Raw genomic sequence first — 23,955 nt, 5'->3', positions numbered from 1 at the left:
TCTCACTATTCCTACACCTGAAATACTTTTCCATTTGTTTTCATGCTTTACTATAATTCATGCCCAACACCAAAATGCATGCCCTATTATGTCTACTTCACCAGATTTTGTGAAAGATTCTTCTAAGTCTCAAACAATTTCTTAATACTGAAATTTAAGCATGATGTGCATTCTTCTTGTACGCCTGAAGACGCTCCTCCCTCCTGTCTCTTTTTCAGGACTGACATGCAAACCTTCTGGTGTGCCTCCAGCCATATGCAGCCTGCATGCTGAGTCTTAGGAATAGACAGATGAATCCAATACTTTCTAGTCAGGACACTTTTCTAGTTCCTCAGTCATATGGATTCTAAAAACATCACAGACCAAACATATCTTAAACAAGCAGTGAACTGAAGGCCACACCATTCCTATTTCACCATCCGTAAAGCCTCTTCAACTAGGTGATAGCATTATCTACACACTGGTTTGAGGAGTTTTATCTCATCTGCTATGAATTTCCCTCTTTTTTTGAACTGGGTCAGTGGGAGGGCATATGCTCTTCTAATCAAAGACCCTCAGAAACGAAGCAGGTGATGATATATTTCCAGTCCAGGCATCTTTAGGAGAATTTTTCTGCTTTCTTTGAGCACACACATGTGTGATTTACACCTAGAAGCTCTAATCTAAACCACCCTTGTTCTTAGAACTTTCAGTTCAGATGAAAGATGACTTATTAAGTTTTCTTTTTCTCTAGCAATTAGTCAGGATGGAATGATAATACTGGCATGTATTATTTTCCTTTGTGCATAGACCTAATTTAAAAGATATTTTTGTCTTTAATCCGGTTCCTGCATAGTTCCTAAACAAGCAAACATGTTAACACCATCACAGGAAAAAATCCTTCACGTTTATAATTTGTAGCCAAATTAAGCAGCTTGCTCTATGGTTATCAGAAGTATAATAAAATTCCAGAAACATATTCACTTGCAGCTAATTCCTGTAAGGCACACACCATATACATTTCTAGAAAGCTTGAAGGAATCCAACTGCCAGCTCAGAGTATGCCTCACAGTCAGCCTATTCCCCAAAGGGATGCCACAGTTTTAAAAGAGCTTTAAAAAACGTGCTCATCCCCTGATGGCACTCTGTAGTACTGGTGCCTCTGGTGCTCTGTCAGTAAATGCAGCAGTAACTTATTTGCTTCTTACTGGCTTCTGAGTGAATACATACCCCAGGGAGGCAGCTTTGCAAAGCACAATGATTTTAAAATAGAGCCTGGGCTTTCAGCGAGGGGCAGCCAGTGGTTAAGGCAGCAAGAACATCTTGTTGACGCTGGGGGCTCAGCCTCTCCCAGTCACTTGGGCTCCAGCTTCTGCCTTGATATAGACTGAAGAGATGCAGGAAACCTCCTGCCATCCAGGCTATAAGCATGATATCCTTTTAAACACACAAGTTTCCTGATAAGTGACTTGATGTCTGTGCCACTTAGGATCTCAATGGTAAATTCTCCCTGGAACAGCATATGGGCCCGGAAGGCAGCTGTCCTGCTTGGTGAGATCTAAGGGTGCAAAAGGTGGGAATCCTGCCAGGAGCCTGATCCCTAGCTGCCAGATTGAAGCGCCTTTCCTTTTGGGAGAGGAGAACAGGAGCAGGACAGGAGCCCTTCCCAAGGTGGAGGAGGGGTCGGGCATCTGAAGGGAACAGAAGGAGAGCTGTGCCAGGCTGGTTGACACTCTGGTGGCCACTTTCCTTCCTGCAGCCCAGAAATGGACCTGGGTTTGCATAGAACTGCTACAGACTATAGGAACAGTCTCTTTCTTAAACATTCCTATATTTTTTTTATTAAACAGGACACCATTCCAGTAAGCAAGAAGGCTTGTAACAAAGACGTGCTGTTTAAAGCAGCTATTGGAGGTGCGGGGTGAGAAAAGGCTCTTGCAGCTGTACCAGGGTGATTAGTCTAGCTAATGGTCCTGTTATTTGTCTGTCCATTTTTGCCAACAAGAGGAGAAGAGGGAGACTCCTCTTCCCTGTGATATTACTAGAGGACCTAGGAAAATCCTCCTGGGGAAAAATATTCATCATAAGTGATATTTTACTGCAAAAAGTCTCGATTTTGATGGGCTGTCCTTTCCTGATGAAAATCACTTTGCCAGATAATTCAGGGCTGAAGATGAGAAGGAGTAGGAGAAGATGGAGTACTAAGAAATTCTGCAAAGAAAGGAGGTCATATGGTAAAATATTGACTCCATGACATCATTTTCATTGATACTGCCGCTGATATAATTCAACTTGATAACACAGATATTACATACAGAGACATAAACATTCAAATAGGGAAAGGCACAAGTATAACTATTTCATTGATTTTAATTAAATTTTCCTGAGTATTGCAAGGTTGGCATATTTTTAATTTTATCTCCATTAAAGGGCGTGCTTGGTCTCTCAGAGCCTTAATAAAACCTTCTTTTGACCTCTCTCCTTTCTCTGCTACAACCTAAATTTCTACATAAGAAAAGGACCAAAATATGTAATTTACTACTTCCATATGCTGAAATTTGCACACACCATCCCCTTAATTTAGACCACTATTCACTGTATCATAATAAGGAACATTCTGTTAAAATATGTCCACCTAGAGCTCAGTAGTCTTTGAATGCTAGATAAAATCATTCTATAAGGCTAATGAAGACAGAAACTCTGCCTGTAACAATATTAAGTTTGTTTTCTCTAGTGATTCGAAGAAGTGAGCAATCTGTCAGTAATACATTGAGGGAAATTACTTGTCTTGTAGGAATTCCCGCTGACAGTCACTCACTCACAGTGCTGACCCAAACATCTACCCGCTGACAAACAAATTACAGTGTCTAACTTTGAAAAGGTAACTAGCTGCTTTTAATTTTTATTGGTCTCACCAAATATCTCTCATATTTACCCAATCCCCATTCTTCGCTGTGTTAAAAAAACGGAAGGGAAAAAAAAACCAAAAAGGAAGGAAGAAAGAAAGAAAATGGAAAAAACCCATGTTTTTTTGCATTTGAAAAAATTATTGCCTACATCCGAGAGTGTTATGTCAGATAAAACTGTTAAACTGTGTCTAACCAACATTAAGACTGGCAGCCCTGCCAGTAACTGACTGGGTGAGTGAACACATTACTGAGACAGCATTGTAGAAATTAATTTTCTTCAATAAAGTGATTTTTAAGGCTCATATATTTCACAATCTAAACATATGTCACTGTTTCATAAACAAAATAAATGGATTAAAATAATACATTACCAATATGCTGACACATGGAGATATTTTAATTAGAAATACTTAAGCTGCGTGATATTTAACTGCTATATTTGTTGAGGAGGAGCATGCATCATTTAGTAAGACATAAGGCAGGTATATCACTTTGCATGATGTGGTACCAGAGTGGGACCAAATCACCTCCAGTGTGAGCTCTCACTATCAGATCACATTAGCCCCGCTGAAAAATCGTGTTAAGGTTACAAAATACAGAGGAGATGCCATAAGAGCAGCCGTCCACTAAAACAACTCCTTCATTGAAATAATAAGTCACCCAGATTCTGGATCCTGAGAATAATATTTCTTCATAAAGAGCCACGTTTAACAACTTAGCTATTTAAAGGCCATATTTACATGACTGTCGCATTACATTGGCCTCTTTCCTGCGCATTCTTCTTGACTTACTTTGAGGACCAGCACTAAAATAGCTGAGGAAAGCAAATGTCAACTATGCCCTGAAATTTATACGTGTGAGAGAATTGGAATAAGTAGAAATGTAATATATTGTTTACTGTACCAAGTGCCCTCTGTTCTCTAAAGGTCAAAAGCATTGTAACCTTGGAGTTACAGTTTCTGATTGTTCCCAGGGTTAAATACATTATCAAAATTAATGGTTCAAACCCCTCAACCTTCAGATATATGAGTATTCATGCCTCCATCTGCTGAACTGTTCAACTAAAAATAGCATTCTTTGGCCTTCCCTCTACTAATATTGTGCCCCTGAGGCAGCCTATGCAATGCTTCAGCAGTACACTGGATCTGCACCCAGCAGTATAAAAAAAAGGTCATTTACTTTGTCTGCAACTAGAAGTGAGTATGGAGGAATGGGATAAGATGGGGGAGCCAGAAAAGAAATAGACAAATATGTGTTTACTTAAAATTTACTATTTTTTTAAAAACTATATTATAAAAACTTCAGGTTTCAAGAACACAGCTGCAGCTATAGTTAAGATTCGCCAAGGTTCATTAGTGTTATAAGCTATAAATTCTGAAGGACAAATTACACAAATAGTTTGGGGAAAGAGTTATGAACGAGAGCTTTTTTGGTTTGCTTTTTTTTCTTAGAGCTCACTTTGTTTAGGAATAACTCCAGCTAGCATCATTGTAATGCTTCCATTTCTATCAACAGTTTATCAGTCGTGGTTGAGAGAGTTACGACACTTCCTTATTTATCTCTGAGACAACTTTGTAGAAATATGTAAGAATGAAGGCAGAGGGTTTTTTTAAATACTAAAGGGCATATAGTAACACTCCTTATTTGAAAGTAAGGACATACAGGTGCCACCTCTGCCACCACTATGACTTCTCAGACACTAGGTTACTGCTACCAGCAGCATGAGAGTTGGAAAAAAACATTTTGTGATCAAGTCCACTGATTTAGCAATATTGCTGGCCACACATCTCTAGAATCAGTTAATATCAGTGCAACCATTTAATAACTTCAGGAAAAGTTTGGGGGAATGGGAAAGGAAGGAAACTCCAGAGAAGGTGTATGTAAAGAGGAGCAAAAGGAAAAATTATCAACAGGTTTTAGCTTATCCTGATTAATTAAAGCAAGAAGCTTTCATTACACACAGGTATCAGAACAGTTTCACACACCACCATGCTATAGGTGTGTTTGGTAATAGATCTGCAAACTCTTCACTCACAGTTGTTTGAGGCTGAAGGGGTGAACAGAAATAGCTTGTTTTTTCTGACTATACCTAGAGAACTGTTTCCTCATCATCTAGATCCCCTCTTATGCCAAGAGTCCTAACAAGGCTTGGTCCTATCATGCATATTATTTAAATTTTTGGCTGATTTGTTGAGGAGACTGGTGAGATGGAGCTGAGATGTCAATTGACAGTATGGAACACAGAGTTTTAAGTCTTTTCGTCAACAGCATTGTCAATGACACCTTCATGAGATCAGTATACAGATCAAAAGAAACTCTCTGGTTCAATCCAAAGCAGAGCAAGCCACCAATTCAGGAATCTGGACTGGCATAAAAGTGTGGTAGTTACTATTTCACTTCAGGTTATTGAAAGCTACAAGTGAATATTAATGATATTTACCATGAGCTGATCAATGTGATCAAAATTCTAAAGAGAAGATGGGTCAAACTGGTCTGTCGCTGAAGAAGAAATTTTTTTTTCTTTTTTTTAATGCACAAGACATGAAAGTCAAACTAGTGATTTCTCACTTGAAAAAATGCTGTATATGATTTCAGCAAAGTTTTTTGAACCCATGGAGATACATAATCCACTGGTGAACACAAATATAGAATTCAGAGAAAGTACATTTTGATAACAATGTGCTAATAGCTTGAATAAGACAGGCAAACCATTAATTAGCAATTGCTCACCGGAGAAACATCCTCTGTGAAATAATTGCTATCGTTACATGATGTACCTGGTAAAAAATGGTTCTCTGTGCTATTAGATTCAGAGCTTGAATAGAAGTTGCCCTAACACACAGGCAGATGAGAACACAAATTTGCTGCTACCTCCTACCTGGAGCATGATCATCCAAATAAAAGAAAACATAAGTAGAAAAAAAAGGTGGAGATTACAAGATTGAAGCTGGCAGAATTTCCTTACCTGGATACAGTTTATAGAAAATAATTTTGCAATTAATAATAATGCCCTGGTAAAGTTGAAATGTTAGAGCTACTGCAAAACTCTTACTTGACCTAGCTTTCCCTCCCCAGGTTCTCCAAACATGGATATTACACACACTCACATGTAGAAACAAAACCAAACCTGCAAATAAATTAGCTATTTCTCCCACTGGCTGAAAGGAACAGAGATTAGTTTTGTGATCAGTATTTTTAAGCACTTGGGAAATACTCAGATACCATGGTCACAGCATTCATGTAAATAAATAAGTGGGTGTGGTGCATGGAAGAAAGGAAGCAGAACAGAGAAAGAAGGGGGAAGGGAAGCAAAGATGGAAAAATGAGCTGAAATGCTACACCCCTAACAGGCTTCATGACACATCAGGTATAACAACAAATTCTCTCCAACAAACACACCCAAATAAGTGCTCATTTAGGGAACATGGAGAATTGACACACAGATAAAATTCATAGTAGGAGTAAATAAAATTTAGTTCAGGCACTTTAACAATCTGATGAGCAGGTATCAGCCGCAGGTTAAGTGTTCTGTTATTTAAGCTCTTATAACCATGAAACATTAAAGGTTTTGAATTCCCATAGAGATGATATTCAAACAAAATAGAAAGAGGGGGAAACAAACAAACAAAAAAAGTCTTTTACAGCAAATAAATCTAAATGAAAATTCAGACCCCCAAGCCTGAATGTTTCTGAATTTACTAGCACACATTTTTGCTGGTTGTTTTCTCCCTAATTGTTCTCGTCATGTTTAACAACTCAGTCTATCATTTCTGCAAATTAATGAAAATGCATTATTGCTGTAGGTTCAGATCAAGTCTGATGTGCAAATATGTGGGTCAAGCTACAAATGGATCATGTAAAAGAAAAGTAGGAATGTCTGTGGTTTAGATCCCGTTTCTTTGACAGTTGAACAGTTTTCATCCTTTCCTGCCTTGCAGTCTTGTGTAGGCTCACTATTTGTTTTAGTGCATTTCAAACGCAGTAAAAATAGTCTCTCTAGTCACAAAGCTGATTTCAGCAGTATTTTCCCAACTAAAGTTAATGAGACTTTTGCGTCAATAAGTAGTCAAATACTGACTTTTAAAAGATACCTGTTATTTTTCCTTTTGAGAAACTTCCCTTTGGTTTCAATCCTGTCCAAGGCACAGTCTTAACATTATACTATTATGATCCAGAACTATTTTTCAGAGATCTTTGCCTGCAGAGTCAGGGTGTTCTCTTTTCAAATGTTGATTCTAGGTTAGGTCAGACCTAAGCTCAAGTTTTTCTTCTTGTCAGCTCTGGACCACCAATGAACAGTGGTCAATGAACGAGTTCTGGTCCCATCTTCTCTCATCCTAAATTAATTTGGCAAGAATATCCTCATAGGGTAAAGAGGAAAAGATTTTTAATTTGCTTTGGTCCCTCTGGAAAATAACATAATCACAGAAAGGTAAGCAAAGTAGATATTTAGATATTAGCATGGCATTACTTTGCTACTCCAGGCACAATTTATTCCTACTTTGCTTCTGAACCCGACTCCAACCTAACTCAAATAGGGGTTTCAAAGGTTTACTTGCAAATAGTTACATGCATCTTTAATGGCCTTTCCTCTCATGTTCACTGTCACTTTCTTTCCACACATTTTAACTCTGAAAGCTTTTGACTGTTTCTTCATTATTTATGACATTGTTGTGTCTTTTCTTCTGAAATTAAAAACTTCTTGCCACAAGAAGCTAGCTAATAATATGGCACATAAATCTTTCTTTCACAACATTTCATTCTATATGTGCCAAAAAATAAATAAATGGCCAAACTAAGTCTCCTAACCGTGCTTGGCATCTGACCAGCTTAATGCACAGAAAGGTTGAGATTACCTAAATACAAGCTAAAAGAGTTTGCAATTTATTGTATTGTCAGCACCACACAGTTAAAAAAAAAAAAAAAAAAAAAAAAGGAAAAAAAGAAAAACCCAATAATGCACTTTTGTTTGGATACGCTGATTGGTCCAATTATAGGTAGTGCATTGCAGCTACAGAGGAGTGACCACATGAAAATAAAGTACAAAAAGATCTTTGAACTTATCTCCCATCAACTGTTCATATAAATAAAAAAATACCATTAACTGCCAATATAAAACACACAGAACAATGTCTTCCACTCACAGTATGAAGGTTGGCTGCACATTGCTGCACTGTAAGTACATAAGGTGTTAATCCTCCTGGGCTGTGCTCAAAAATTATTTAACATTCAGGCTATTATTTAGCATACAGCTGGTTAGCAGTTTTCCCCTAAAATGTTGGCTTCGATCCCACATATTTTTGTTCTGGCACATACCTGGAGCTGTAAAGGGCTGAGTCCAGAAGCAGCAGCAGCTGCCATTGTTGATGGAATGAACTGCACAGGGTAGTTATCACCTGTCGGGAGAACAATGCGTGCAGGTTCAGACAATGAGCAGAGAATAGCAGCAGACAAGTGCAAACAAGGCCCTAGGATTGCCTGTGCTCCACAGCACTCCTCTAAGCCTAAACATCTGCAAAAACAAAAGGCTTCGCTGGGCACGGACTTGCCATGCTCCCTTGGAACTTTTTTTGTTAGCAGATAGCTGGTAGGCAAACTGGCAAACACGATATGCGTGATTTTCGTTTTCCAATGCTAATGTTCAAATCCAGCGTGGAAGCCTGGGCACAAAATGGGTCCTACAACCACAGACACACAGATAAGACACCTCAGGAAACCCCAGTGGGTCTCAGAGGAAAAATATAGATTTCACCACACGTTTCTTAAAAAAAAATAAATCTGTTATATCCCCAAGAAATATCAGTCCTGTTTAATGCAGGGTAATTTCTTTTCAGTGTCAAGTGGCTCCTGGGACAGTATCCAGTTGACTCAACACAAGTTGAGATTTCTTGTTTTGTTTTGGGGTTCTCTGTCTTGGGACAATTCCTTTAAGGTAGTCATAGAGAAAAACAAAATTAAATCACCTCTTATTATAGCTTGAAATATAATTTTAATTTTCTCTTGGATCTCGGAAACTACTGAATTCAATAGGTTAGACAGGTGCTCAGTTACATGAAAATTCAGGTATCAAAATTTCCAAATTAAGTATTGCAACGTTATGTCTTATACTATATCTATAGGTGTTCCCACAGATGTGCAACACACAGTGCCATTTGGGCTCTTAGTCAATGTAAGGACGGAAAGAAGGCTGAAATAGCTTAGCAGTGTAATCTGTAATATCAAAATGAATACAGTGATGGATAAGAAATTGTGATTTAATGGAATATCACTTTGGCTCCAGACACTTATTTAAAATCAGTGTTATATACTATCTGCAAGCTACATTTTAACAGGCTGTGTGGTTTTTTTAGATATTTTTACAATAATCAGTCTATTTTACACAAACTCTTTCATGCTGAAAACTGAATGTGGCAATAAGGGAAAATACAGAAATCCAGTATAATATAATCAGGACATTCCAATAACTAGATATTTTTGTCAACTCCCTCAAGTAAATAAGTCTTTGCAGTCACCAGATTCCTTAGAACTCATTCCTTTTGCCACATGAAGTTCTACTGTATCTAGCTCAGTTAAAATGCTCAGTTGTTTCACTTTTTTAATAAATTGTACATGTCTAATCCACAAGGTCTCTTTGCATCATATCCATAATACCTCATCAGGCCATTGAGCACAGTATGTGCTTGTACACAGTCCAGTAACAATTGGATTCTGATTGCATATGGAGCTCTGCTACAATGCATTCACTAACACTATATTGTACTGGTGTCCTATGGAGTAATGCTCAAAACATCTCTTCTTATTTTCCCCATTCCATGAGGTTGATTTTACTGTGCAACGATGTTGGGGGTTTTTTTTATTCTTTAAAAAACAAAACCAATAAAAAAGACTTCTAGATTATTTTCTTAAAGTACTTAAGCTGTCTCTTTATGGTTAAATAATTCCACTCATCTCTTTGATATTTATATGAAATTATCTGAATAAATAAGATCCTAATCTAAGTTAAATAACGTTTCTTTCAGAAATATCTTACAAAGTTTTTTTTAAAAAAAATCACAAAGATGTTAAATTAATGATGCTTTAAATGGGGGGGAAAATAACCATCCGACTTATCAGCATGGACTGCCTTGCAGAACATTTTGGAGGCATTCTTTCTTTAAATATCATGAATTATTCATCCCTGTTCCACACAGCAATCTCTCCTTTCTCCCTCCCCCTCCGCATACACTTTTTAAGTTCAATACCAGTTGCTTTATTTGTACTAAAACATTTTCCATGTCAAACATATTTTAAAAAAAACCAAACTCTAAAAGAATTCCCTGCGGCACTCCTTTTTCACAGCTGTCATGCTCCTATGGTTTGAAATAGCCAGATATTTTATACCCACATGCGCATACGCGCACACACACAGAGTTTTTGGCTTCACAGTTAATTTAATAGTATCTTCACCACACCCTGTAGTGTTCTCTTGCTCACCTGCTGGCTACAGTGCTGTCTTTTGTTGCAGGAAGGCAAATAATCATAGAGTTATGCCATTTATCTGTTATTAAAACCCAATACTGTCCCTTTTTGCCCTCATTTTAATGTGTTACATTATGGCTAAGTCCTGGTATGTCAGCAGTATCTTTGGGCTGAGAAGAAAAATTAATACTCCTTCAGCTCTGGAGTACTTTGTTGACACCGAGGAGTAGAAGCAGAGCAAAGGTACTTATTTCTCCCTTGAGCAAACTGAGCATGCAAGGAATGCTCTGGTTTCAATCTTTAATTACAGGAGTACGTATTTCCCCCTCTCATTTTCTCAGTGCAAGAATGGATCAAGAAGCTCCCCCATAGCTGTCTTGGCGAGAAATCAGTCAATGTATTGTAGCAATTTTCTTCAAATTTGTTTCTCGATTTGGAATGCTTGCGTGAGGATTCATTCTTTTAAATTTGTACAAAAGGCAGGAGAACATGTTCAAACAGGTCTGCCTTAGGTACTGGTGTGTGCTGGCCTTTGATAACCAGGAGTGAGAAGAATTCTGGAAGAAGAAAATCTGTCATGTTTTGCAAACTGATCTTTTCAATCTCCTTGCTGTGCTGATTGTCTATTTACATTTGGCTGCTGTTGTTTATATATAAATTGGTGTTTACAAGCCATAGAAAATTATGCCAGACTTCTGTTTCGTTTGTCAGGTTGAGCAACATTTCCAAATGAATAAAAGCAGTGAGCAATTGTGCTGTGTTATTCTACACAGAAATAATGTAAATGTTTCTTTTTGTCTTGGATGAAGAGATGAAGCTTAGCAGACTTTATTTATGGGATGTATAGACTTACCTTCCAGATCAAGGTTTTGTGAGCTGTGAGGAAAGAAGGATGTCTGGCTTTTGTGGGACCCAGTGTAGGGGGAACATGTTGCTTTATTACCCATCTTTCCTAAAACACAATTGTAAGACACAAGCTGACTCTCCTCATCTGAGCTACAAAGCTTTTGGCTTGATGATCCCCATATTGGGATTGTAACTTGAAATCTGTCTCTTCACACTCACAGAATGAGAGGAAATGGAGTTGGAAGAGCTGCAAGAGATCAGCAATTCCAGGGCTCTATCCTTTCAGACATAATGAACACACTGAGCAAGGCATACCCCAGGTGCTGTGGGTTTACTGCAGGGACAGAGATGGCCATTCTCATGGTATTCCCACAAAGGGCATGAATTTTGCTTGTCCAGAGCCACCAGGGTTGAGGAAGATGTTAACAGAGATAACAAGCTAAGGGAATACCATGCGGCATCTCCCCTGTCCGATGGCACAGCGTCTTTCTTAAACCAATTCCTTGTTAGACATTATGCCTTTGTCCTCGTGTAGTGGTTTCCTTATTGGCAATCTCATCTCTCAACCAGTTTCCCCCACAATTTTCTGCCTGCAAGGAATGTTTGCAAAATCATGAAATTCGCACGTTTCAGTGCAAAGTCCTACCTGACAATATCCAGCTGCCTGCCATCATTTCCAGCTTTTACATCAATATTTAGGACTGAAGCACATATGATTGCTACAACAAATCCTGAGGTTACAAAGTCCTTGTTACAACCAAGTAAAACCCAGCAAGGTACGCATGACAGCCTTTAACTAAGTCCTGGGGAATTTCCATTAAGAAAAGGACTCATGAAGCCATACAAAGACACATGACCAATCCAGTACACAGTTGATTTGGTGTGTGCTTCCTGTTTTCACCTGCCAGGAGGAAGAGGAGCCTACTAACTTACCTAAAAAAAAAGAATATTTTGATATGGAAAATCTAAACCACCTTAGAGCTTTAGGAAAAACTTCTGAAATATTGCTCCAAATGGAAATTGCAATGTTGGATATAGAGAAATCCAGCTCATCTAAGATTATGTGAGTTATGTGGATTAGCTACAGTAATCAAGGACTTTAATTAGTTTGATGACAAATATTTCACAGTATTGGAATGTTCTGAAATCCAGCCTGATGACAATAAGCCTGACAGTTTTGTTTGTCATGCTTTCCCTAATAATATTACTTTCTCTGATTTGTCCCAGCGCAACTAGAAATAAAATCAGGCCAAAATGTTGGCTCTGTTTCTGCCACCAGCCTAGGAAAACAGCTTCCATTTTCACATTGCATTGTTGCAGCGTAGCAAAATCTCTCGTAAATTATTTTTGTGCATAAAGCTAAATGACCTGGGTAGGTAGATAGGGGCTGTTTCTTAGCCACTCTAACCATGGGTTTATGTTGTTCTTGTATGAAATATGAAAAAAACTTTTGAAAATACACTGCAGCATATCACTCAACAAACCTATCTAAACTGAGTTTTACTCTACTCAATGTCTTCATTTTCAATAATCTCTTTCAGAAATATTTTCCAGATGTGGTAAAGAAATGGTACAATACAAAATATTTGCAGGACATTTTTAAGCAAAAACGATCATACATTTTGAAGTCTCATGGACTGCCATTATGCAACAGGCATGGACATCAGCCCTCCCACTCTTCTGCTTAGAGCAAACTATAGTTCTGCTTGAGGTCTGCTCAACTTAGGGTCTGGCTCCTACATACATACCATTGCTTTATATCTTTACTCCATCATCATCCTGCTTCCCTGTTCCCTCTCAGCCACAAACACTTGATTGAAGTAATATTTTAGCCACTGAAAGATGGAAGAGGGAACTGTCGCTCCTTATCCTTATCTTCCTCATCCTACTCATTGCTTTGTCCTCTTGACCCAGGGCACTAATGGGGACACACTAATCACCTTCAATGATACTCCAGCCCACTGAGTTTTTCTGGATCTATGTGGTTGGTTAAATGAAGAGAAATTTGCAGTGGGAGAGGAGGTGTAATGGTACCTATGCTGCCCACCAGTTCCAAGCAGTAAGTGTGGTGGTCACAGTCAGAAAGCCAGCAGAGTTGCTTTGCTGTACTCGGAATGCAAAATAATTCTATTAACTGTGTAGCATCTCTGGGCTAGCATTAGCTTCCTAACAGCTGCCACTCTCAGCTTCCCACTGGAATAAGTGGCAGCCCCCACAACCAGGTACTCTGCGAGGCTCGTCAAACGCCTGCAGGTCAATAGTCACAACAGTCATTTGAGATGCACAGCGCCCTAAAGTTTTAATTAATCCGGTATACAGTATAAATACTGAAATATGTATAAAAAATTAATTAGGTGGTCTATGCAGCTCTGATTTCTCAATTAGTACTTACCATGCCGGAAAATTATATTACATGACTTTGAGATACATAAGGAAGCATGGGACTTTGGGGATTTTTTTTCTAATGCAATTATTACTTGTCATCAGCACTTGCTAACTTTGGCCTGTTTCACCTCCTAAAGCTCCAAACTGGGGGAGGGAGGGTTTCAGCCATCTCAGTGTTATAGATTCTGCCAGGCAGAAGGAAAGTTTCTCCTGTCAGGCTTTATCATAGCTGTGTATCAGCAAGTCCTTAAGTTTTCTGCTCATAATGATTTGCTGAGCTCAGAAGTTCATGAGCAGCAAGACATGTATTGGAAGGGCCTCAGAACCTAATAAATTCTCCTCTCTTCTATAGGACCTTCAGTTGAGTGTACTAACTACTCTATTTTGTTAAAAAAATACAATTTTATTCCTGCAAGCCCTAGCATTTGTGTGCAAATCTGCAACAGTACTCAGTAACTGTTACCTTGGCATTGAACTAAACAGCCCTGAAATTGGTTCCCAATTTAGCCCAGGAAGATATTTCTGCATGGACATGGACACATAATCATTCCTCTGCTTGTACACCAAGGCAGGACTTCTCATCTTGGCTGTCCTGTCACACTAACACTGAAGCACTGCTCCCACTTTGGAGCCAGCTTATATCCAGCCTGTGTTGCAGACAAAGCAAATAAGGTGACTGTGCACACAATATTCAACATTCCCTACATGACACAGCCAGTTTTAACTTAGTCCCCACTGCTCCTATTATTGAAATGCGTCTCACTGTATTTTCTGAACGTCAAGTAAAACTGGCAGGGTCAAAACCCAGACTTGCCCATGACAAAATACAGTAAAATGAAAGAGTAGCTAAACATGCAACCTAACAGAAAATGGTAAGCATCTGAAGGGTTAATCCATCTCCTGCCTTCCCTCAGAGGTACGAGCAAGTCTAAACTGACAGTTCTGTAGGTGAAAGTTTCATTTCTCACAAAAGTAGAAGAGTACAGGTAGTAGCAGTCAAGTTCATAAATATTCCTCAGAAATGACTTTGAAGAACCCTCTCTATGAAAGAGTATAGCTTAATCTCTAGTTTCATTAATTCCTTAACTACTGTGCCGAGAGTGCCAAAAATAGGAATTAATCAATACCAAGTGTAGTAACAGCATTTTTTTTATCATGATGTGTCTCTGACAGAAGCTACTGACCTGCCCAGCTACCTTTACCACACATGCAATAGAATTTAATATATATTTTAAAAATATAAATATTCTATCTTTTTTAAAACCACTGGTTATAATCAGATTATTGTGACTTCTGGCCTTTTGCTAGCATCATCTGGAATTAAACCACTAACACCAGCAAACAGCTTCACTGTGTTCCAAGCTATCTAGGCCTCTTCCTGAATTTCACTCTCCTAATTCTGGTTACACATCTCTCTCTGCATTCTGTCAAGTAAGAAAATGCCCTAAAGCTGCATCACCTCCTGTTAGGAGGCCAACAGGATCAAGTTTGATAGGTACTACGAAGAACACCGTACAATAAGTCCAGAAAATTGGTCATGTTCAGGAAAACACGCTGGTAACTCCCCTTCCTAAGTAATTTTTGTACCAAGAAGTCTACAAGAGCCAAAATTAACACAACATGATTGAACATAACGCCTTTCAGGGGGCAGCACAACCATCAGCTTAGTCACTAGCAGTCACTACTCAGAAAGCATCTCAGATTAAAATAGGAAAAGCAAGGAAAGCATGTTCTTTCTCTTGTCTGGGAGAAGTAAAATCTAGCCAGGGCATTGTAGGCAATTCCCACAACTGGTAACCCTTTGTGTTTGGTCCCTAACTGCTGTGAGGTAGTGAGGGGTGTGAATAACCCTCATCCTGTACCATCCAGAGCTATCTCCCTTTCAGAACCCCAGTTCCAGCATATAGTGCACTAGTTTGCCAAATCAGAAAAAAACTTTGGGATTTCAAAACCTGAAAATAAGATAACTAGACAAAGAATCTGTGTTTAAAGAGGAACTCTCTGGACTAAAGGGACAGAAGGGAGCGGGACAAACAGAAATACTTGCTGAAATCCTGCTTGGCCCCACTTCATGCTATACTAAGTAAACTTGCTAGAAAAGATTCTAGGTTCAACCTGGCTTTTAATTAGCATTCTGTTTACATCATCTGTTATGAGGTTTTACTTTGGATTCGACCCCATTCCTGTCACAGTCAACAGCAAAAGCACCACTAACATCAGTGGGGACAGGATCAATTCTTTACTTTGTACGTTTCATATTTAATGAATAAAAAAACCCCAATTTTTATGTTTTGTAGTTATCAGGTTAATATGCTAAAGACAGCTTGACAGAGAATACTATTAATGAGCAAAATAAGGTTACTGCTTCTGGACTGAGGTCACTTACAAAGAATGTACAAATGAAAATAAGGTTGACTTTTATTTACTTAAATATCTTCCTACATTGAATTCCTTTGGCAAAGTGTCTTTAAACATTTAAAGCCCTGTTTACAAGGACGCTCTGAAAGTAGCTTCAAACCATTATATCCCTAATTGAATTCCCCAGGAGTCCTGTAAACTCAGAGGGAAAAAAGAAAGAAATCATAACATTTGCTAAATCATCTCAAAACATATTTCACTGCAAGGTTATGTGACCTGTTAGGAGTCTGAACGATGACTGGAATTGAACTACTGAAACCTTTTATTTACCAGATTGAAATCAAACAAAAGAGTAAGAATTTTGCCACAAAACACAAATATACTGAAGATAACATAATTAATTCTAGACATGTAGCTTTTGCATAGGGCAGACAAGATGCAAATTGCTAGGCAAGTGGGCCACTATATTTAAAGCAAACGACTTTGTGGAAATGAAGTTTAAAAAAATTATGATGTTCAATAACCAATAGTCCATCCACCTCCTTCAATCCAGAAGTTGTTTTTTTCAAGTGGAGTTGCAAAAGCTCCACGTAATTTCCAACCAGTTCTGCCTGTTGTGTATCATCTGTATGAGACAGATCATGCAAGAAGCTGCAGTTAATGTCTTAAAATGTGCAATAGCCTCGCATCATCCCTGTGAGCTTACCTGGCTTGTAAGTTATTCCTGGGGGGAAGAGGAATCCCTGCTGGGCTGCAGCAGCCGCTGCCAGCGTCCGCTGGTCGTGTGGAAAAATTGGGATCATGAGCGGAGGCATGTGACCCTGAACCTGCTAAACAGAAGAGAGCCTCTGATCAGAAATAGCACAAATTTGTCTTGACAGGTATTTCTCCAGCACTGATAGTGTTCTTGCGTTCACACAGTCCCACAGAACCTTCACCTTAATGCAATCCCTGCCAACTTCACATTATCACATCAAAGCCCTCACAAACATTGTTTTCCCTCAGTGTCAAAAGGTGTAACAGTCTCAGTGAACTGCACGTTTCCCTACTTCTTCCTGGTCCCCTATTATTTTTTTTTGGTTTCAATATTTCCTACCTGTACAAGGTAAAAAGGTACAAAACATACCAAAGATTTTATTAAAAGTAGTGTGGTATGTATTTCTATTAATTTTTCACAAGTTTTCTCCTCTTTGGTAACAGACAGTACAGTGACGAGCATTTAGAAGCAACCTAACACTGCACTATCTACTTTGATGTTCAGATTTTAGTAACTTTAGGGAAATTTTAATTCTGATATCTTACAACATGGTATTGTTCAACAACTCAGGTATGTTATTTAAAAATCTCACCAGAGTACTAAAGAGTCTTCTAGTCAACACCACTACTCTTACGATTTAAGGCTCCAACATCTTGACTCCTCAATAAACTAACATACTCTGCCACACACACCTCACTATAAGAAATAAATTGCTTGTCTGTCTAAACAGTTTTATAGCTTTATGCACTATCATGTTGCTTGGTAATTATGGAGCTGCATTCAGAGACCATTTCAGAACAAAACCTACTATATCAAATTTAATTTGACCGTAATAAATGCATCAAAAAACCACAAACATGCACAAGGAAAAAAATTCTTCTCCTTATATTAGCATTTGTATTCAATATATAGAGAATTATGTGAAAGGATGATGCCTGTTAAATCCACATGGTAATTTCCTAGTTCCTTAATTTACGGTACCTGTGTTTCAGAGACAGTGGCTAGGATCTCAAGGAGTTTTTATGCATCATTCCTTAACCCCAGACATACCCAGGGGTTTGACTATGATTTTTCTGATTAGCAGTTAAGGAAACATATAATGCTCTATATTTCAAAGCTGGTAAATGTAGGGAAAAAAAAAATAAAATTCCCTCATTGTACCATAAATCGGTGGAATTAGACACTATTAAAAACTTAAAGTACACTTCAAGCAATTTTTTACATTTAATTCCTAAAAAACTTTTTTGGTCAAATCCCATATGTTGACCTATGACATTGTTTAAATAGTGCCAAATTTTCTTGTCATATTCCCATTACTTCCACAACCATTGATGCAGTGCAGAAATGCTACTGTGTGTCTCTATGAGGGTTAATTTACCAACAACTCTTCTCTTGGGAAAGCCCTAAGATGGAGGTTAATAAAGGTCAAGCAAAAAATAAACACTTTACAGTATTTTTTGAATCCATTCCTCAGGAAAATCAACTTATAATAAAAAGGTCTTTGTGCAATTACTGCTATGGCACTGGGGCGTGAAAGAAACTAGCTTTACGCAGCTATTTCTCTCATTTTAGCTGAGGTAAGCCTGGCTGTGTGTTTTAGGTTATGCATTAAACTTGGTCAGATTGGACTTGATCCCCATGTGCCCAGAACAGACATTCAGCTCTGATAAAATGGTGCTGGTTTTGCTGTGTGGTGTTTCTATACATTGGCTCTACAGAAGGACAGCAAAGGAAAACCACAGGTTTGTCAGATAAAAGCAGCTGTACTGGAAGAAATTCAATGCAATACAACTTGCAAAAAATTTTATCAGTTCCTAAATAACATCTAATCAAATGGAGCCAAAACCATAAGAAATATCCCCCACATAAGGTATTTACATGGGGCTGCAACAGTACAAGGCTCCAACGCAGTCTCACAAGACACAGAAGAGATCAGAGTGCTGTGGTTTGAGTGAAGGTGCAAACATACCCACTGCAATATTTCACTCCATTGTGTCATAAAGATAATTTGAAACATACCATAACAAAATCTTACAATGCATTCCTGTAGATTTTTATCTACTCAGCTGTATAAATTTTGTTAAAACTCTCAAATAAAAGCACTTCTGTAAGTGTGGGGAATTACCATTTCAAGTTCTGGCTATCTAGTATTCTTCCTATTCTGATTGTAGAGACAGGTCTTCAGTCTATATTAATCAGCATAACTTTAACTAAAGGTTACATTTAGGCTATAAGTTTAGATTTACAATTAAGAGACTTCTGCAGACTGAAAAAAGGTCATACTGAAAGGCCATCATTCCCTCCCCCGGGTCTTCCCTCTGGCACATATGAAATACTATTCCTACGTAAGTGTTGGTTTCACACAGAATTATTATATACATAGGTGTCCATTTTCAGCACAGGTCAACTGAAAAGCACAAATAAGCACTGAAAAGGAAGAGCATGTAAAAGTATCACTGATCACAGAATTGTTAAATATATAAAATAAATGCAAAAAAAAAATCCAATTAACTCCTTAATTTTTTGACAATTTGTATTCCTGAGAGTTTCATTATTATGAAGACGATGGGTTTGATTTTACTGTGGGGGGAGAAATTGGGAGGAGGGATTGATCCGTGTACTTCATAAAGTCGGCTGCATGCCCAGAAATTTTAATTGCTGAGATGTTCCTCAGGTCTTTCTGAAAACCAAGACGGGAGCAGATGCCCAAGAAACACTCTGACTCTGTCTCTTCCCATTCGTAAAAATAGCGCATTGTTGGATCGGCACTTTCCCCTTTTGTCTCCTCTGTGCTAAGTCGTTGATGATGCCATTTTTTGCCATCTGCCCCAGAGCTTCATTAAAGATACATGAATGGACTAACTGGGCTGCTATCTTGTGAGGAACAGGTGCTATTGTTTGTCCCCAAAGACTTGCACTAAAGATCTCACTCAGAATACTTGAGAAAGAGCATCTGCAGCAGTCAGTCAGAGAGTAACTTGGCAGAGCCCGTGCTATGGGCTAATATGCAAACAGAGACACTCAGGGGGACTCATTTTCTCTTTCATGAAGTTTTTTTTTTTGTTTTTTTTGAGGGTGTTTTTTGGGTGATTTTTTGGCTTTGGGTTTGTGGGGTTTTTTTGTTTGTTTGTTTGTTTTGGGCTTTTTTCTGAATTTTTGTTTTTGTTGTTCTTTTGGGTTTTTGTTTGGTTTTTTTGTTTGTTTGTTTGGGAGGGTTTTGGATGGCAAATGTTTGATTTTGAACAATTCTGTCAGTCTGTATTTTTAACTGAATGTACAAACCTTGGAGGTGACCGGAATATATTCTCTCCAAAATTCAGTTCTGCTACTCAAGTACATTCAACTCTTACATAAAACTACCTCATGAAATTAATCTTTGTTTCTATACAACAAGCTCAGGTTTAACTGTGTTAAACATAAAAATCTGCCAAGATTAGGGAACGCTTTAAAGGTGGTGTACCATTCCTTTAATATCCCATCACAACTCTGGCGGCCCTTGGGAACTGATTACAGCACTTCCTTGCCTGAGATCTAAGTCAGGAAGCAACTTTAGAGCAAATCAGCCCTGATTAGTTCAAGAAACAACTTCCAATTTGATTCTCCCTGAAATAATAAAAGCTGGTGGCCTGTTTGATAAACTGGGCAAATCTGCAGTGCTTTGTCCCACAGTTCTGTGAGTGACAATCTCAGAAGTTGGCTGAACAATCCTCCTTGTTAAACAGCCATTGATAGTGTTTTACATGGAAAATGTAAGCCAGAGTGATATGTTATACAAAAATAATGCTTTGAATTAAAATGATCTGCCTCTTTTGGATAAGGAGCACAGCACATTTAGTGAGATTGAAGAGGAGGAAGAGTTTTATCTTTAAAAACTGAAGCTGCCTCTACAACAACTAACATTGCACTTAGAGAAGTAAAGGCATTCAGAGAAAAGGGTGGCAGCACTGCAAGCAAAGATGCAGCTCACACATTTCTGCTTAGCTGTGAGGATCACAGGTTTCAAGAGCAGAAGTAATCCCACCCTATAATGGCAGATGAATTCCTCTTCCTTTAGAAGATCAAACTTCACAAGTTGCCTCTCTGCACAATCTACTCCAGTAAAGAGCAAAAATGCCATCTTTTTGAGAGTAAGCACAATCTTTATAATATTTTATCCCTTCCTTAAAGCTTTTTCTTTTTTATTACATCCAGCACTAGTATAAAGCAGTGGGAATGGCTAAATATGCTCTAATTGCCTAGAATAATCCAGCATTGCTATTTAAAATCATTGCCACCCCTTTCTTCAACCAATTAGATCACTGGACCCTGTTCTCAAACTGTGGAAATCTTGAGGGTTTTGGTTTTGTTTGGGGTTTTTTTGGGTTTTTTTGGTGGTTTTTTTTTTTTTTTGCATCTAACAGACTACTCCAACACAAGTCAGCTGAGAAATCAATCTCTGAATTTACTGAATTGATTTTTTTTTTCCCTTCACTGTAGGATGTACAGAATCTTTTGTTTGTGTGATGTTGCAGCTCCTGTGAGAATCCAAGTTCTTCACAGGGAGGTTTTGACTTTTCATAGTTCAAATTTTAATTTCTACCTAAGTCTTCTTAACTTCTTGAGTAATTGGTACACCCAGACCACAACTTTAACCTAAGCCTCAACTGAGCTTGGAATTTCCATAGCAAAAATATGTTGGAAATTTTCTACACAGTGTAATAGATTTCCAGGTAATGACAATATATCAAGAAAGGATCTGCATTTTCAGACTGCTCAAAATATGTTTATATGATAGAACGTAGTGGCCATAACTGATAGCTCAACAGGTCATATTTTAGCTTGATTTATTTTTAAATAAGTCTTAATAGCACTGAAAAAAAGCATTTGTGCCCCCAGAACTATTAGTGCAGGATTTTAAACATTCTATATATGATATATATTTGCCTCAGCTGCATTTAAAATAGTCTGTATGCAATACACGGCACTGTTACTTTCATATCACTGTTAGATTTCTATTTATTTCAATAACTCATGTTCGGCTTTGTTGTTTTTTGTAAGAAAAGAAATATTAGAAGTTTTGATAATTTAAATTTTATTTTGACTGAGTAATTTTGGGGGATGCTGCAAGAACACAAACAGCGTGTTGCATAAAGAAGTGGGCACTTGTTTTATGAAAACTTAGTATGTGAAAGTCAGAGAGACTGTGCTTAGCAGTTACATGGTAAGATTGCTGCAGGTTTGAGCTTAAATCTCCTCCTCAACTCTTCCAATACCTTAATGAATTCATGCCACCACTGAGCCCTTTCATGGTCCCAGAAATGATTATTTAGGAAAAGTGCAGAGGAATTGTACTATATTTTTTTTTTTCCAAGTGCATTTGGTTACAGGTGAATGGTGTGGCTGTTTATTTTGTGCTGTTCTGGTGAAGCACAGTGACTGCAAGGCCAGGTTAGATGTCCAGTTCAGTTATGAAAGATTTGGCTTCTTTGTGTGCAAGTGTGGCTGAGCCTTTTGCTCTGGGCTCAGAAATGTAACTGGTAAACTCCCCAGGCTTTGGCTTAATGGCCATCAATGCCTAACATCCCCTGATGTAAAGGTAACATGTAAGGGTGGACCCAAACACTTAAGTGAGAAATCTCCTCCAGGGAATAACCCCAGGGAAGGACCCATGGCTCAGCATGAGGAGGAAAGGCAGCTGGAGAAAGATGGGCTCCAGAAGACCCAAAGTGATCCCCCAGTCACTATGTCATAGCTGGGACACTGATAAGCATGTCAGTGTAGTTCCCACATTATTCAGAGACTCCTTTCTGCTCCTGCTAGCAATACAGAACCACTGGAGATCTATCTGTGGAGGGAGGTATATTGTGTTCTAATTTATCTGCCATCTAATTATCTACAGTCTAATTGAAAAATGTTTCCTCTCAGTGGAAGTACATGAGCCACAAAGAAAATGTCTGCCAATGGGATCCCAGGGGAAGTGTTGGCAAATAAACTGTAAAAAAGATACCATAGACTTGCAAAGTGAGAACATTTCAGACTGGAAATACTATGGAAAAAATATGTAGCCCACTATTGAATTTGTAAAGGGATTGTAACTGCTGTTTTCTTTCTTTTCCCCTATCATTTTTTTCCATTTGTCCAATGCATCCAGCATGATTTTGAGATTTAAGTCTACTGCAGTGGCCGCAGCATTAATGTGAAAATTGCAACCATGATCATACAGCAAAACAGAAGATCCTTATTTTTTATTATGTTTTTTCCTCACCACTTTGAAACTCGAAATGAAATAAATTCCATCTACTTGGGAAATCAAGAAGGAAGCTACAGAAAAATACTGACAACATCACTGACAACAAAACAGTTTCAAACACTAGATATCATTTCATTTCTATTAGCTTCTCATTATGTTGCCCTGTTTTTATCTAGCTCCTTAACTATCTGGAAATATAGAATTCAACTAAGGATGATCTCATGAAGTTAGGAGTATGATAAATGGTAATTAAATCTATTTAAATTGTCTGTATTTTAAGAAACTCTCACTAGGAGGGATGGAGAACATCTCTGCTATAGAGAAATAAATAAAACATGTTATGCAAAAGTGAATTTATGGTTCATTTGGAATTAGAGATCTACCACCTTTTCAATCCATACAAATGCATAATCTTGTCAATTAAATATTATTGTTAAGGTCTAGTAGTATGTTAAAATCACTTTAAAGTGCAACTAAGGAAAATTCATGTGTGTTTATTACTCCTTAAGGGTCTATTAGTGGGTATTTTATTCAGATTTGTGTTGTAAAATCTGCATAAACTCAGCATATTGTTATCCCCATGTGTGCATTTGTTTGGTTAAAGCATAACAGCAAATCTCTATTACTGCAACTTCTGGAAAAGTCAAGAGAACTAAAACAGTCCTAATTTTAATCAGATACAAACAGTTATCTCTACAGAAGTGAAGAGTTGACTATTATGCAAATTGTCACAGTTAGTGGTCACCAAGACATCACAGAAGACTGAGCAAGTCAATTATTTCAGATATTTCCAAAGACTAGTGAAGATGTATGTCTCTCATCTGCACCTTGTCTTATTCATGCCAAAATAAGAAAAATATTGCAGTCTAATGATACTTGTTGATATTTTTTATACATGAAAGCACCATTACTTCAGCTCAAATCTAAATATAAATTATGTTAGAAATCCCTTATTAGCTATGTTTTTATGGTGATATCAAAATGTGCAAGATTTTTGGAGTACATTGGCATTTCCTGTTGGTGGAAATATCGAG

General features: G+C 37.9%; 1 protein-coding gene across 17 annotated transcripts in view; it reads right to left on the bottom strand.

Annotated features, from left to right (window-relative positions):
- SOX6 (SRY-box transcription factor 6) overlaps positions 1-23,955 on the bottom strand; it is a 384,737-nt gene that overhangs the window by 79,738 nt on the left and 281,044 nt on the right. For 16 of the 17 annotated variants that reach the window (XM_083863095.1, XM_083863092.1, XM_083863093.1 and 13 more), the window contains 2 exons: positions 16,642-16,765; positions 8,205-8,284 (listed from right to left, as the gene is read on the bottom strand). In XM_083863095.1, the coding sequence (XP_083719221.1) occupies positions 8,205-8,284; positions 16,642-16,765 (204 nt within the window). The remainder of the gene's footprint in view (positions 1-8,204; positions 8,285-16,641; positions 16,766-23,955) is intronic. The other variant, XM_083863090.1, reaches the window with a different exon arrangement.

This window comes from Zosterops lateralis (assembly GCF_965231275.1).
Source record: "Zosterops lateralis genome assembly, chromosome: 6".
NCBI lineage: Eukaryota > Metazoa > Chordata > Aves > Passeriformes > Zosteropidae > Zosterops > Zosterops lateralis.
This window is presented reverse-complemented; position numbering and strand designations above follow the sequence as displayed.